The 15191-nt window shown below is 52.2% G+C and overlaps 1 protein-coding gene across 1 annotated transcript in view; it reads right to left on the reverse strand.

Moving 5' to 3' along the window:
- Positions 1 to 15191, reverse strand: part of IQSEC1 (IQ motif and Sec7 domain ArfGEF 1) — a 372639-nt gene that overhangs the window by 260827 nt on the left and 96621 nt on the right. The window contains exon 2 of the mRNA XM_032262298.1: positions 1114 to 1143. Within this exon, the coding sequence (XP_032118189.1) occupies positions 1114 to 1143 (30 nt within the window). The remainder of the gene's footprint in view (positions 1 to 1113; positions 1144 to 15191) is intronic.

The raw sequence follows: 15191 nt of genomic DNA on the forward strand, positions 1-15191 counted from the left end.
CCCTGCACACAGTCTTTCCAGGACCCCCTCTCTCTCCAGCTCCCCTTCTGAGCGTGCCTCTGCTTCCTGCTGGACCCTGCCTCTCACTCCCTGGACTCTGGCTCCCTGGATCCCAACTCCCTGCCCATGCCCCATGCTCCAAGCACACAGCTGAATGCCCCAAGTATAGGATTCAGCACCTCCTGTGCTGTCTCCCAAAAGGCTCCCTGGGAATACAGGCTCCTCCAGCTCTGCCTCTTGTTCTGCAGGCACCTGGAGGACCCCACTCCAGCTGGCACCCCCAGGCCAAGCTCAGGACATCTCATCTCCCCAGCCTATAACATCACAATACAAACCGACCTGGCTACCACTCCGAGACCTGGAAGTCCATCTGCTGCCAAAGAGGACTGGGAGTCCATGGGCTCTTAACTGCCTCCAGACCTCTCCTCCCATCCCCAGCCTCACTATGCTGACCCCCATCTCCCATAGCCATGGCCGCCTTGGTCCCCTAGCTCATGCCTTGAAAACTGCTGGGCTCCAGGCCCCTTGACTAGGGCACCGACACCCCAGACCAGCCCCTCTTCTAGGTCCAGTCAGAGCCTCTGCCAGAAAGCCTACTCCATGTCCGCCCCCTACCCTCAGTCAGTGGGGCGGGGATGTGCAGGGGCACTACACCTGCCATGGACACCCCTGCATTGTCAGAGGCTGGTTGGAACCAGGCCCACCACCAAGCATCTTAGACTTGCCCCGGCCCCCCCCAGTCCCGCCCCAGGGGTGTCAGGTATAGAAGCTTCTGGTCCTAGACAGGCCGCAGGCTTGGCACACTGGGCCACCACCAGCCCCAGAAAGGGAGGAACAACCACCAATCTGGGTGACCTCTGCAGAGATAACTCTAAACGCAGGGAAGCTGGGCAGAGGGCCCGCGTTCTTGCCCCAGGATGCAGAGCCAACAGACACACTCCTGCAGATCATGCCCAGGCCCTTGGGGCACACACCAGGGCCCAGGGAAACAGCCAGGGGAGGAGAGGTCTGACCAGGGAGACCCGCAGGGGAAATCAAAGCACATGGTTTCATCAATACCAGTCCCCGCCAGGACTCAGACCACGCATGGACAGAGGTGAATGAAGCACATACCTGACACTCCTCGAGCTTTCTCCTTCAGACCTGCAATGAGAAGAACACACACTTAGAGCCCAGAACCCTCTGCTCCGGGAGACCTGCACAATGACACTAGACTCGAGGACCCTGAGGTCCCCAGCTGCCCCCAGCATCCCCTCCCCAGCCTCAGCAGGCATCCTCAGGCCCAGTCCTCCAGGGTCTCTCACTGCTGTTCTTTTGACCTGGAACTGTATTCAGAAAGTCCACTTTTCTTGGAAGACTTGGGGTTCCTTTCCCATCCTTTTCCAGTTTCCATCACCTTGACTGCAATTTTTTCCCAGGATTTGAATACATCCCAGGAGTCAAGACCAAAGCCAGAGGAGGGCCTATGATTCCAGAGCTCTGACCTGGGCAGCAACTAAATGAATGAATGAGTGAATGAATGAATAAGTGAAAGAGGTGCGACTGGCCTCACTGCATCCCCTACTTGGTATTTCCAGTGTATTTCCCCAGAGCCAGCTCTATTTTCAAGTACCCAGAAATCAATTACAACCACATTACAATGGAGACAAGCTTGAATGTCAAGAAATTGGACAATCATATTGTATTGCTCACTTGAACTTTCACAGAGACTGTGACTACGCGGAATTGACAGTGATGCCTTCCTGCTCTGTACACCAAAGAAAAGGGACTCTGGAATTAAACCCCATGCAGCTGATGGCTAAAGCCTGGCTTGGGCTTCCTGGGACTTAAAGAGCTAAGGGCTTTAAGCAAACACATTCAGAGATCGAATCCCTGGATGTACCAAATTAGATTTTATTGCCAGAAAGCTAGAGAAATAAAAACATACTTAACCCAAAGTCAGAGATTTGTCTTTTCGTTCATTGCCTTTTCAGTAACGTCCCAGACCACAAGTCAGAGCACATGCTGCATGGCCCATCAGCGCAGAAAGCCCCAGGGGATGCTTTTCCCACGTAACCAAGCTTGCCCACAGATTCAGACCCGGCCTCCCTTGGTGCTGCCCAGCCTCCTCCTTATGCTCACCAGTAGCAAATGAAACAGAAGAGAGGTAGTCCCCAGCAATGTGTGTTGCAGGTGCCTGAGTACAAACCCCTTGTTCTAGAAGGACCTTGGTCTCCCCGTCCAGCAATTCTAACTCAGCATCAATGCAGAGCAACTTGGGTCACACGTTCCCCATGACAGCAGATGAGGTGCCGATGTGAGATAGGAATGGTGCACAGACACCTGTGGCATCTCCTTGACCCCGGGGGCCATGGGACAAGGTGTAGACCAACCCATGGCAGCTGAAGACCCTCCAGTGAATTCCCAGGAAGCCTGATGATGGTGAGAGGTGATCCCAGGAGCAGCTTTTGAAAGTTTTTATTTTTTGTTTTTGTTTTCCATTTAATTATAGCCAGGACAGAAAAGAAATCAAGCAGAGGCCAACAGATAGAGAGAGAGAGAGAAAAAGAGACAGAGAGAGAGAGAGAGAGTGTGTGTGTGCGTGCACGCGCATGTGTGTGTGTTTCTATCTTCATCACCATCTTGGGTTGCTCACCCTGGGGGCAGCCGGCTGCCCTGTTCTGTGAGCAGCCCCTCTGGAAGAGGCCCAAGTGGTGAGGACCTGAGCCTCCTGCCACCAACCACATGTGTGCCACCAACCACATGTGTGAGCCCAGAAGCAGATTTTCTACCCCTCTGCTGCTGCAGCCCCAGGCAACATCATGACCGCAATCACATGAGCACCCCAGAGGCAGAGCCACCGCCACACTGCTCCTGCATTTCTGACCGCAGAAAGTGAGAGATAGGGTGCCTCAGTACCCTGTGTGCTGACCAAGAAGCACAGGGTGAACCGGGCCGCACTTATGAACATGCCGGAGGAGGCAGCTCTTTCTCACTGTCCATCACAATGACACCACCGGCCTATGTGTGTAAGTTCCCTAATAAATGCTATGGACTGGTCACCCAGACATTCAGGGATCCTTTCTTTAGAATGACAACTGGCTTCAGCTTGGGAAGGTTTGAAGCACTCCTGCAGGAAACTCCCCTGCCTCTGCTGCTAGGGTGACTCCAACCATGCGTTCAGCAGGACAGACAAGACCATCAACATTTGCTGTCTTCAGTTCCTACGCTTTGGGGTCACTTGCTACATGGTGATCGACAGCTGACACAGAAGCTCCTCCTTTGCGCCTCTATCCCAGGTCTCTGCCTTGCGGCCTTCACTCAGGACCATGTGAAGCTCTCTATTTATGTCTCTTAGGGTCTGTCTGCCTCAGTGGGACGGAAATGCCATGAGGATGAGGGTTTTGTCATGTTCACTGCAGGGTCTCCAGTGCTTGTTATGTGGCTGAGGCACAGCAATGCAGCCACACCAGGAGTTCCACATTCTGGGCCACCAGGGGACAAGCACTGAGCCTGAGCCACCAGAGTCTCCTGGGTCCCAGCTCCTCCTGGATCCCAGCCCAGCTTCACCCCTCACTGGCTTCCAGGTGGCCTCAGAAGCCACTTAATCTCCATGAGCCCCAGTCTCCTCATTTGTGGATTAGGGATGACAACAATTGGCCCCTAAAATTTGGGGAAGAGATAAGTACGTTCCTGGCACAGAGAGGTTGATGAATAAAGCTGCTTCTCTCACCGCCTGCCCGAGGTGTGATTTGAGGATGTGATCATGCTCTGGGCCATTAGGCTGCTGCAGGGCTGCTCAGAGGCTGACCTGTGGGGGCTTGCAGGGAAGGGAACATCTGGAGGAGATGGTACCTCCCACACACTGGAGCCCAGCATGCAGCCTGGTACTGAGCAGGCTCCAGGAAGTGTCTGCTGTGGGAAGCCAGGACCGTGCTGGCCCAGAGCCCACGCTCCAACAGCAACATGCAGCAGTCATCTTTTACACCAAGGATGGCACATGCAGAGGATACCCTGGAGACCCTGGCATAACATCACCCATCCTATGGCCAAAGGAGCAATAATGTGGGGAGAAAAGGAGAGGGGCTGGGCAGCCCCTGGGGTGGAGGATGCCTGTGCATGTGTGCATGTGCATACATGTGTGCATGTGTGTTCATATGTGTGGTACACTGTGTGTGGGTGTGCATGCCTGTGCGTGTGTGCGTGCCCATGATTATGGCAGCACTCAGCCTGGGCAAGGAAGCAGATGGTCAGGAGCATCCCGGGGCCTTCTGGTTCCTGAAGATGAAGCTGAGATCTAGGAACAGGATGATCCCTGATGTCTCTGTGCGGGCTGCCCCTGAGGCAGACCTGGAGATAAGGATTCAGCTAGCAGTTTATTTGGAAGGTGAGAAGAGAAAGGGGATAGGGATGTGAGGAGAGAAAAAGAAGGGGGCTAACGATGGCTGTTATCAAGCTGCCCAGCACCTCACGACATCCACCGCTGTGGGAAGCTGGGGCTTGGTTTATCTGGGAGCCCTAGAAACCAGTTCTAGCCACCTCCAGCTCTCTGACCCCACAGCCAAGGCAGCTGAGAGTGGCTGAAGGCTGCTCTTGGGGAGGATAAGTCTGCGGGCATCAGCCTACCTCACAGTGGCTGAGGAGCTCCCCCAGGCAAGGAAGGGCAGGTACTAACAGGTGGACATCAGCCTGGTGGCACTGGGGAGGCAAAAGCAAGAGGCTCGGACAGCCAGTGCTCCCTGGACAAGAAGAGCCTCTGGCTGCCCTCACGAGAACACAGTGGATAGCCAAGCCTTCCTCCAGGTGGCCTTCAGAAGGCCAAGGTGCAAGTGACCATGTTTGTCGCTCTTGTTTCTCTTCTGCAGTGGAAACTGCAAACTGCCCCTTTTGCCATGTGTGTAGCCCCTTCCTTCCATGCCCCACTGAACTCGAGCTTCTGGAAAACTGAAATCTACTTTTCCTAGATGCCCTTGCAGCTCCAGTTCTGCAAATGTTCTCAGCTCCTCTGGACAGAGGCCTGCCCAGATTGAGAAGGTGGACATGAGTGACACAGCATGGTGGAAAAATGAGCTCATGGCTGGAGGGGAACAGAGGCATCTGGTTCTCCCACAGCAGCTGGCTCCAGTCCAAGGGTTCAGCATCACAGGCAGTGGGGTTTCCATGGCAACAGTCAGGTGGAGTTAGGTGTTGGTCCAGGTTGTGTTGTTCCTGGCTATGGGACACCCAAGCTTGGTCCTGGACTCTCAGTAGTCAAAATACGTGGAAATAAATCCCCGTTGGCTCAAACCAGAAAAAGCAGATTCTGTTGTTTGCAACTAAGTGCCATGACTGATCCAAATTCAAGTTCTCAAATCACCACAATAGTTTTTCTTATATGGCATGATGTAGAAAAGCATTAGAAAAACAAGTAAAAATCAACTCTAATCCTACAACCTGGAGGTAATCACTATCGTGTTTTTGCATGTATGCTTATGGGCTTTGTTTGCGATCCATTTTTTTAATACAGTGGAAATGACAGTTTACATCAGTCTATACCCGTCTTCCTCACTGAACACGGATCATAAGCACATTTCAGGGGCCTCGTCCATGAGGCCTTCAGCAGCTCCCCAGACCAAGTCACGTTCTCCTGCATCCATTCTATAGTACTCTGCCCTTGTAACAAAATCCAAATTCCACACACAGCCAACAAAGCCTGCAGGGTCTGGCCCTGCTCACTCCTCCACCGTCTTAGGGTTCCAGTTTCCCCTCAGCTCCCTGCTACAGCTACACCCTTTCATTCTGCCCTCACACAGCCAAGCTCCCCAGCGCCAGAGCTAGGGCACTGCTGTTCCCTCTTCCTGGAAGATCTGTCCTGACCCTGGCTTTTGATTTCCCTGGCTCTGTCTCCTGATTCAGATTTCACTTTAAATGCCACCTCCTAGGACAGGCCTTCCCTGTATCCCTCCTTTCTAAATAGTCCTCCCCTGGCCCCCCAGATTCTCTGCCACATTATCCCATTCATCCTGCTGTGAATATGTCACAATCTGAAATTGTCTTATTTGTCTACTTGCTTATTGTCTGTCTCTCCTAATAGAAATGTCAGCTCCAAGAGGGGAGGCACTGCATCTGTCTCGCTTATTACCATATTCCCTAAGGAGTTCCTGCAAAATTCTTTTAAAACAACATTTACCTCTCACCATACACAAAACTTAACCCAAGGTGGATGATACATTTTGGCTGTGTCCCCACCCAAATCTCATCTTGAATTCCCACGTGTTGTGGGATGGACACAGTGGAAGGTAATTGAATCATGGGGGCAGGTTTTTCCCATGCTGTTCTTGTGACAGCGAATAAGTCTTGTGAGATCTGATGGTTTTATAAGGGAGAGTTTCCCTGCACAAGCTCTGTCTTTACCTGTCACCATCCATGTAAAATGTGACTTGCTCCTCCTTGCCTTCCACCATGATTGTGCAGCCTCCCCAACCATGCAGAACTGTAAGTCCATTAAACCGATTTTTCTTCCCAATCTCAGGTATGTCTTTATTGGCAGTGTGAAGATGGGCTAATACAGTAAATTGGTACCAGTAGAGTGGGGCGCTGATGTAGATATCCAAGAATGTGGAAGCAACCTTGGAACTGGGTAACAGGCAGGGGTTGGAATAGTTTGGAGGGCTCAGAAGAAGACAGGAAAATGTGGGAAAGTTTGGAACTTCCTAGAGACTTACTAGACGACTTTGCCCAAAATGCTGACAGCAATATGGACAACAAAGTCCATACTGAAGTAGTATCAGATGGAGATAAGAAAGTTCTCAGATTGTTGGGAACTGGAGCAAAGGTGACTCTTGCTATGTTTTAGCAGAGAGACTGGTGTCATTTTGCCTCTGCCCTAGAGATCTATGGAACTTCGAACTTGAGAGAGATGATTTAGGGTATGTGGCAGAAGAAATTTCTAAGCAGGAAAGTATTCAAGAGGTGACTTGGGTGCTGTTAAAGGCATTTAGTTTTCTAAGGGAAGCAGAGCATAAAAGTTCAGGAAATTTTCAGCCTCACAATGTTATAGAAAATAAAATCCCATTTTCTGAGGAGAAATTCAAGCTGGCTGCAGAAATTTGCATAAGTAATGAGGAGCCAAACGTCAATCCCCAAGACAATAGGGAAAATGTCTCCAGGGCATGTCAGAGGTCTTCACGGCAGCCCCTCTCATCACAAGCCTGGGAGCCTAGAAGGAAAAAATGGTTTTGTGGGCCAGGGCTAGGGTCCCTGTGCTGTGTGCCACCTAAGGACTTGGTGCCCTGCCTCCCAGCCACTCCAGTCATGGCTGAAAGGGGCCAATGTAGAGCTCAGGCTGTGGCTTGAGAGGGTTCAGGCCCCAAGCCTTGGCAGTTCATGTGGTGCTGAGCCTGGGGGTACACAGAAGTCAAGAATTGGGGTTTGGGAACCTCTACTTAGATTTCACAGGATGTATGGAAACCCCTGGATTCCCGGTCAGATGTTTGCTTTAGGGGCAGAGCCCTCACGAAGAACATCTGCTAAGGCAGTGTGGAAGGGAAATGTGGGGTCAGAGCCCCCACACAGAGTTCCTACTGGGGCACTGCCGAGTGGAGCTGTGAGAAGAGGGCCACAATTATCCAGACCCCGGAATGGTAGATCCACTACCAGCTTGCACCACGTGTCTGGAAAAGCCACAGACGCTCAATGCCAGCCCATGAAAGCAGCTGGGAGGGAGACTGTACCCTGCAAAGCCACAGGGGCAGAGCTGCCCAAGACCATGGGAACCCACCTCTTGCATCAGCATGACCTGGATGTGAGACATGGAGTCAAAGGAGTAGCTCATTTTGGAGCTCTAAGATTTGACTGCCCCACTGGATTTTGGACTTTCATGGGGCCTGTAGTTCCTTTGTTTTGGTCAATTTCTCCCATTTGGAATGGCTGTATTTGCCCAATGCCTATACCCCCATTGGATCTAGGAAGTAATTAACTTGCTTTTGATTTTACAGGCTCATAGGTGGAAGGAACTTGCCTTGTCTCCAATGAGACTTTGGACTGCAGAATTTTGAGTTAATGTGAAATGAGTTAAGACTTTGGGGGACTGTTGGGAAGGCATGATTGGTTTTGAAATGTGAGGACATTGGCTAGCCATGTGCAAAAAGCAGAAACTGGACCCTTTCCTGACACCTTACACTAAAATTAACTCCAGATGGATTAAAGACTTAAACAAAAGACCTAACACCATAAAAACCCTAGAAGAAAATCTAGGCAAAACCATCCAGGACATAGGCATAGGCAAGGACTTCATGACCAAAACACCAAAAGCATTGACAACAAAAGCCAAAATAGACAAATAGAGCCCTCCAAACTATTCCAACCCCTGTCTGTTACCTTATTAAACTCCAGAGCTTCTGCACAGCAAAAGAAACAATCATTAGAGTGAATCGGCAACCAACAGAATGGGAAAACATTTTTGCAATCTACCCATCTGACAAAGGGCTAATATCCAGAATCTACAAAGAACTAAAACAGATTTACAAGAAAAAAACAAACAAGCCCATTCAAAAGTGGGCGAAGGATATGAACAGACACTTTACAAAAGAAGACATATATGAGGCCAACAATCATATGAAAAATGCTCATCATCACTGGTCATTAGAGAAATGCAAATCAAAACCACATTGAGATACCATCTCACGCCAGTTAGAATGGCGATCATTAAAAAATCTGGAGACAACAGACGCTGGAGAGGATGTGGAGAAATAGGAACACTTTTACACTGTTGATGGGAGTAGAAATTAGCATGGACAGTTTTAAAGCTCCTTCATACACATTGCCACACTGCCTTTCAGAAAGTCTTAACTGAACACCGAACTAACATTCAGTCCCACCACCACTGCAAGTGAAGGCTGGGAGAAAGGAAGCCAGCCTTTCAGACAAGTGGTGCACAGGAATCATGGGAGCATCTGGTAACAATTCAGATTCTGATCCCAGAGACCTGGAGTGGACAGGAGACACATTTCTAACAAGCTCTGAGGAGAACCCTCCAGGGGCTCTCATCCTCACGCTCCCTGCCTGCTCATCCTGGAAGCGTTGGCCTCCAGACTGATACAGCCCCTGGCACATGTGTCTGTGCCCATGCCCCAGGCTCCCCAGGCCAGCAGCCACCCAGGAGATCCAGAGCTTGTTCCCACTCTACTTGTCCCATGCCCCATTTCTATGTGTTCCCACTCTGCTTGTCCCACGCCCCATCTCAGTTCCAGGCTGCAACCTCTGATGTTCTCAGTGGTTCTCCCGTGTTTTGAGTAGGGTTTTCTACCAGGGATAGAGGGAGCTCACCCCTTTGGATCCCAGGATGCTCTGCTACCCCGGTGGTTAGTGGCCATCCGTGGCTACTTTTTTTGCCTGCCCAGCCTCTCCTCTTCTTCTGCCAATAGTACATCTTCTGTCCTTTGAAAACCTCCCACCCCAGGCTCTCCTAGTCCATGTGGCATGGCTGCAGTTAACTCTCTCTAACACCAGAGAGTGCACACACAGCCTACATCTGGCCAATCAGTGCATTTCATGCTTTCTGCTTCAGCAACTGGTTCCAGGATGGACACGTAACCCACGTCCAGCAAATCCACACCAGAATCCTCAACAGACATATTGGAAATGAGAAGCCTTCTACCCTCTGGGGGCTGCCTGGGCTACCACCTGAAGCAACGTATCTGAGGGCAAGGCCAACATGGAAACACAGCATTAAGATAACTCCTGGTGATGTAATTTGAGCCCCTGAGTCAAGCCAGACCTGATGCTGACTGGAGATGGGAGTAGGGCACATGGGGTGATATGACCAAAGTCATCAAAGTGCAGCTCTAACTGGAGCACTGAGCACTCGGCACACTTAGGAGGGAAGGGGCCTCCAGAGAGAGAACCCAAGAGTGCACGTGCACACACAGCCACATTCACAGAGGCACATGCACAGAGGCACACACAGGCACACACAACGCAGTAGAAGCTGGAACAGTGCAGAGCACCAAATGCAGCCAACCAAGAGGGCTGCTCGAGTCCAGGAGGAGGTTTTCGCCACAATATTGGGGTCTTTATGTCATAAGCTATCAGCTTTGAAGCAAGAATAAAAATAAGAGACACAGCAGCCAGCTATTAGGCAATGCAATGAGTGCCAGAGTCAAACAGTATTTAAAGATGGCCCAGCAGCCTTTGGAGTCTAGAAAGCCTTGTGCCCTTCATCTCTCCCTGAGGAAATCCGCAGTGTCACTGCTGTCCTTTCATTATGCATGTACAGGGCTCAAATGCACCATCTCACGTGATACAGGGAAACTGAGGCTCAGATGAGGTGGCCAACTCAAGGGCACACAGACTGTCAATGCAGGTAGACACAGGACAAAAGGTTTTCTTCCTAAACTTGACTAGGGGCAGGTTTCCTGGGAGGCTACAGAGGTTTAAACCATTTGTACCTGCTCTTTCTCAGAATCTGCATGTAATTCTGAGTTCTTTCTTTAAAGGATCCACCTAAAACGAAGCTGTCATAAGTGTTAGACCCCACAGACCTGATCAGCTCCAACAACTTCCACACCCCCAGGCCATTTCCCACTTCCTTCTCCCCTCCATTTAAGAATGTCAAACTTAGGGATATTGTCATAAACTCAAAATAGGTGCCCAAAGACCTCAGCTTCCAGAGTGTCTGCGCTAGTGCTCATTTGCAATTTCTTCTCTATTCCTGAAGATTTAGACACTTGTTATACAAATAACATCTAGAGAGACTCATTGCCTACAATGCTTAAATGCCTCTTTCAAGGTCTTCTTTACTTAAAATAAAACCAAATCCTCTGCCCTCTCACTGGGGCCAGAGCTCAGGGGTCCCAGCTTGATTTGACTTCAGCAGAGAGCTGCCTGCTCAGGGCTCGCTGTGTGAGAGACTCCCCGATGGGTTAGAGGTGAGGGGCAAACATCCTGGGCCAAAGGGTCAGGGGTGGCAATCCAAGAGGCTTCTGGGAGGAGACCTGAGGGGCAGCCAGCACCTGGACAAAAGCACAAAACACATCCACACTCCCCCAGGCGCCTGGGCTAAGCTTGGGGCAGAGCAGTGAGCCAGGGCAGGCCCTGCCCCACAGGAGCAGGTGGGAGAGGCCACCCATCCACAGGAGCCCATAGGCAGCATGCACCCTGCAGAAGCCGTATCTGCTGGCAGGACATACCCTTCCTGTCCAAACAGCATTTGAGGGATAAAAATTTGTGACACTTTCTTCTTCCCTCTTTCCCCAGCCAAGTCCTCTGGGCACAGCAAGGCTCTAAGGCCTCCATTCTGCCATGGCCTGGGGAGGTTTGGGGCTGGGGAGCAGATGGAACCATGACCAGGGGGTGTGGGAGCAGGGCCTGGCACAGAGGAGATCAGTTTTCCACAAACAGGTGTTGAACGAAGCAAAGAGGTGAGAAGGGCAAAGTCATAGATGACTAGGAGGCATGTCAGCCTTCCTTAAACAGGACAGCCCAGCAAGACCAAAGCTGGTTCATCCAGACAACAGTGAGCCATGGCAGGATCTTGAGCAGAGGAGCGCCACGATAAAAAATGATGTTCCTGGAAGACGCTTTTGCCATCTAGGAATGGTGTGAAAAGTCAAATAAAACAGGAACGAGAATAACAAGGGTCATGGCCAGCACTTCCCGAGAGCAGATGGAGTGCTGGGCTGACCTCTTGGTGTCAATCACTGCATTCCCTCCTCAAAGGACATGCTTCGAGCTGGCCATTGCCATAGTCCCCTGGGTGCAGATGAGGACAGTGACCTGGCCAAGGTCATAGTGCTGGTGAGGGATGGCACCAGGACTCCACACCCAGGTGTCTACCCAGGCCGGTGCCATCAATGAGTACGGTGCGCTCTGCCACCTCCCAGCCACGTGCTTCTGGGAGGCCCCTTCACATCTGGGCCTCAGTGTTCCCCTCTGTGCCCTGGGAGTGGTACCTGCCCATCTCACAGGGCGGTTCTCTCTCACTCCAGACTCTGTTCTATCCTCTGCACTGTGGACAAAGATCACCCTGCAAGAAACCCTCCCATGCCTCATTTCAGGAGGAAGGAAGAAAACCTCAAAATATTTCCTTGAAAGGCCACTTTTCACAAAACCAGCTGACATTTTGAATTTTCAGGTTTTTTTCCCCCTGGGAAAACTCTGGAAGGAATTGTCCTATGCTGATAAAATCTAGAAAACCTCCAAGGACTTTAAGATTCACCTTGTGTTTCAGTTCTGGATCAAGCAGTCACCTTGACACAAAACCGCATACTGTCCTGGGATGGCCACATGGCTGGGAATGTTTAATGTGCCCAAACCATGGGAAGTGTGTGACCTGGCTCTAAATCTCGTGTTCCCCTCTCACTGGCATGGCTGAACCTCTGACCCTCACCCACCTGTCCCCAGAGACCCAGCTGGACAAAGAACTAAATGGGACCTCAGCGCCTGCAGCCTGGCTCCCCAGGGGCCTTGGATCCCTCCACCAGCCCTGTCTGCTCAGGCTCTGGGGACTGGCCCAGAGCAGACTTGGCTGGCTGGATCCAGGGGCCTCGAGCTCCTGGAGGAAGGCATGCTCCCTGAAGCACTGGGCTTGCAAGCCCTGCCTCCAGGCTGAAGAGGCCCTTGGACAATCCCTGCGGACTCTGAGGACAATCCCAGAGGCCTTGTCAACATGAAGGTTCCATTAGTCAGGCCCCTGCATGAGGACCCCAACCCCCTGAAGATCTTTATGTGAAATGCTGCTGGCAACGACAAAATAGTTGGGTCTGGGCCTTGGACGGGCCGCATCTTTCCAAGCCTCAGTTTCCCCATCTGTCACAAATGGGATGGCTCCAGAGTAGTGGTTCTCTGAAAGTGTGGCCTGGGTACCCACAGCATCAGCATCACCTAGGAATGTGTTAGAAATGCACATTCTCTGGCTCCACCCAGATCCCCTGAATCAGGAACTGTGGGAGTGAGCCTGGCCTCTGTGTGAACAAGGAGACTCTGGGGGCTTCTAAGGCAAGCTGGAGTGCAAGCTCCCACTGCAGATGGTGTCTCAGGATTCCTCGCTGTGGAGTCCACAGGTCCCAGGAGAGGTGGCCAAGACACAAGGACTCGAACCGTCGGCTGTGCAGAGGCTTCCCACACTCACTGGGCCGGAGGCCCAGGCTCCTACCTGCTTCCCCACAGCAGGCTCTGGGTGCTTCTGGGGCAGGTGGCACCCAGCCTCAGACCCTGGAACCCAGATCTTGTGCACACAGAGGTGAGATGCAGGTGAGGGGACTGGGGACTGGGCGGTGACCGATGATACTGTGGGCATGGCCACTGCTGTGCAGGTGCAGGTGCCCGTCCCTGATGACCCCAGAAAGGCTTTGTTCTCTGGGTCGGCAAGAGGCTGCGCTGCCCCAAGAGCCCATGTTGGCTGCAGACCTAATGTACCTGGCCACCAGGAAGCCTTCACCCCACCGGAGACTGTATGGCCACCTGCCTCCTGAGCTCACCTTTAGGACACTGGGCAGCCATTTTGCACTCAGCCTGGCCCTGCTGATCCCCACGGCCTCCTCATCTCAGCTTGGGGCTCCTCCACCCATCCTGGCACTCAGGAAAAACACTGACTGTCCATGTCCCTCTGCATCTTCCACACTCTCCCCTGGGCCCTCAGAAGACCTGGGGCACTCCCTCCAGAATCAGTCCCTCCTCAACCCTCCCCCGCCTCGCCTGTACCAGGTCACCACCAGCACTCCCTCAAACAGCGGCAGGTGTCTCCTCGTGGGTCTCCAGCTCCATGTCACCCCCATGTCTGCTCTGCACACGCAGCCAGACAGATCCTTAGTAGATGAACCAGCTCACACTCCCCTCAGGGCTGCTCTTGCTTGGATGTCAAGCCCTGACTCTCACCCACCTGTCCCCAGAGACCCAGCTGGACAGAGAACTAAATGGGACCTCAGCGCCCAAGTGGTGGGGCCTCCACGTGGTCTTTCTGCTCCCCCACCCTGCCCTCACCTCCTGCCATCACTGTCTCTCTTGCCCCCAATCCAGCCACCCGTCCCTCCCAGTGTTTCTAACACACAAGGCCACTCCTGTCTCAGGGCCCTGGCCCCTGCTGGTCCCTCCTCCTGGCACGCACTGCCCCGGGTCCACACAGCATCGTCCCCTCCTCAGGTCTTGGCTCAAATGTCACCTTCTCAGCAAGGTCATCCCTGACCACCTGCCCCACACATACCCAGACCCACTGGGGGTGGACTACCCCTCCCTCTCTCACCAGATGGATCCCTGGGAAGTCTCTGCGTACACATGACACCTACCCCAACCACTGCTGAGCCCCCAGGAGCTGCCCATGATGCCAGGGTTTGAATCCTAGCTCTGTCAAGTGCCAGCTGTGTGACTGGGGAGGTTGCTTCACCTCTAAACGTACCACTACCCTAGGTGGTTGTGGAGATTAAGGGACTATTCCTGCCTGAAACACAGCAAATGCCCAATTAGCTACGACAAGTGACATCATTCCCTGCTACAGGCCAAGGGGTCACCTCCCCCTGCTCTGCGTGACTGTGGGCAGGAAAGGGCATTCCTACAGTTGCAAAACACAGGATGACCCTGAAGCATGCTGAGTCCCACGGTGGCTCTAAAACATGTCCCCAAAGCCTGCCACACTCCCACTTTCCACCAGTGGGTCTGGATCCCCTTTGTGAACATGGGCTGGACTTAATGATTTGCTTCTCGTCTCAATCCATCTGGCTTGCCATAATGAAAATGTTATACACTGGCTGACTTATAATGAAGATAATGTATTTCTTAATGTTTTAGAGGCTGTGTAGTCCATGATCAAGGCTCTCCCAGATTCGGGATCTGGCGAGGACCACTTATCTGGTTCACAGACGGCACCCTGGTGCTACCTTCACATGGTGGAAGAAGTAGCTGGCTCTCCAGAGGGGAGCCTGGCTCACCTCTCATGTCTTTTATAAGGACACAAATCCCAGTCCCAAGGGCTCTGCTCCTGTGACCTAAGTACCTCCCTAAACTTCCTACCACCATTACCTGGGTAATCAGCTTGCAACTGAGGAATGCTGGCGGCACACAAGCATCCAGACACTTCTGATGAGCAGAGGGGGCAGATGTGTCCATGGGCAATGTCCGTGGTTGGGTCATGACAGGCACTGCTGTTCTGTCTTGCTCTCTGGGATCGCTTGCTCTGGGGACACTCAAGAAACCTAAGGAGAACCCCATGTGGGTGGGAACTGAGGCTTCCTGCCAAAAGC

The sequence above is a fragment of the Sapajus apella genome, unplaced genomic scaffold, assembly GCF_009761245.1.
Source record: "Sapajus apella isolate SASKATOON/1434 unplaced genomic scaffold, GSC_monkey_1.0 scaffold128, whole genome shotgun sequence".
NCBI lineage: Eukaryota > Metazoa > Chordata > Mammalia > Primates > Cebidae > Sapajus > Sapajus apella.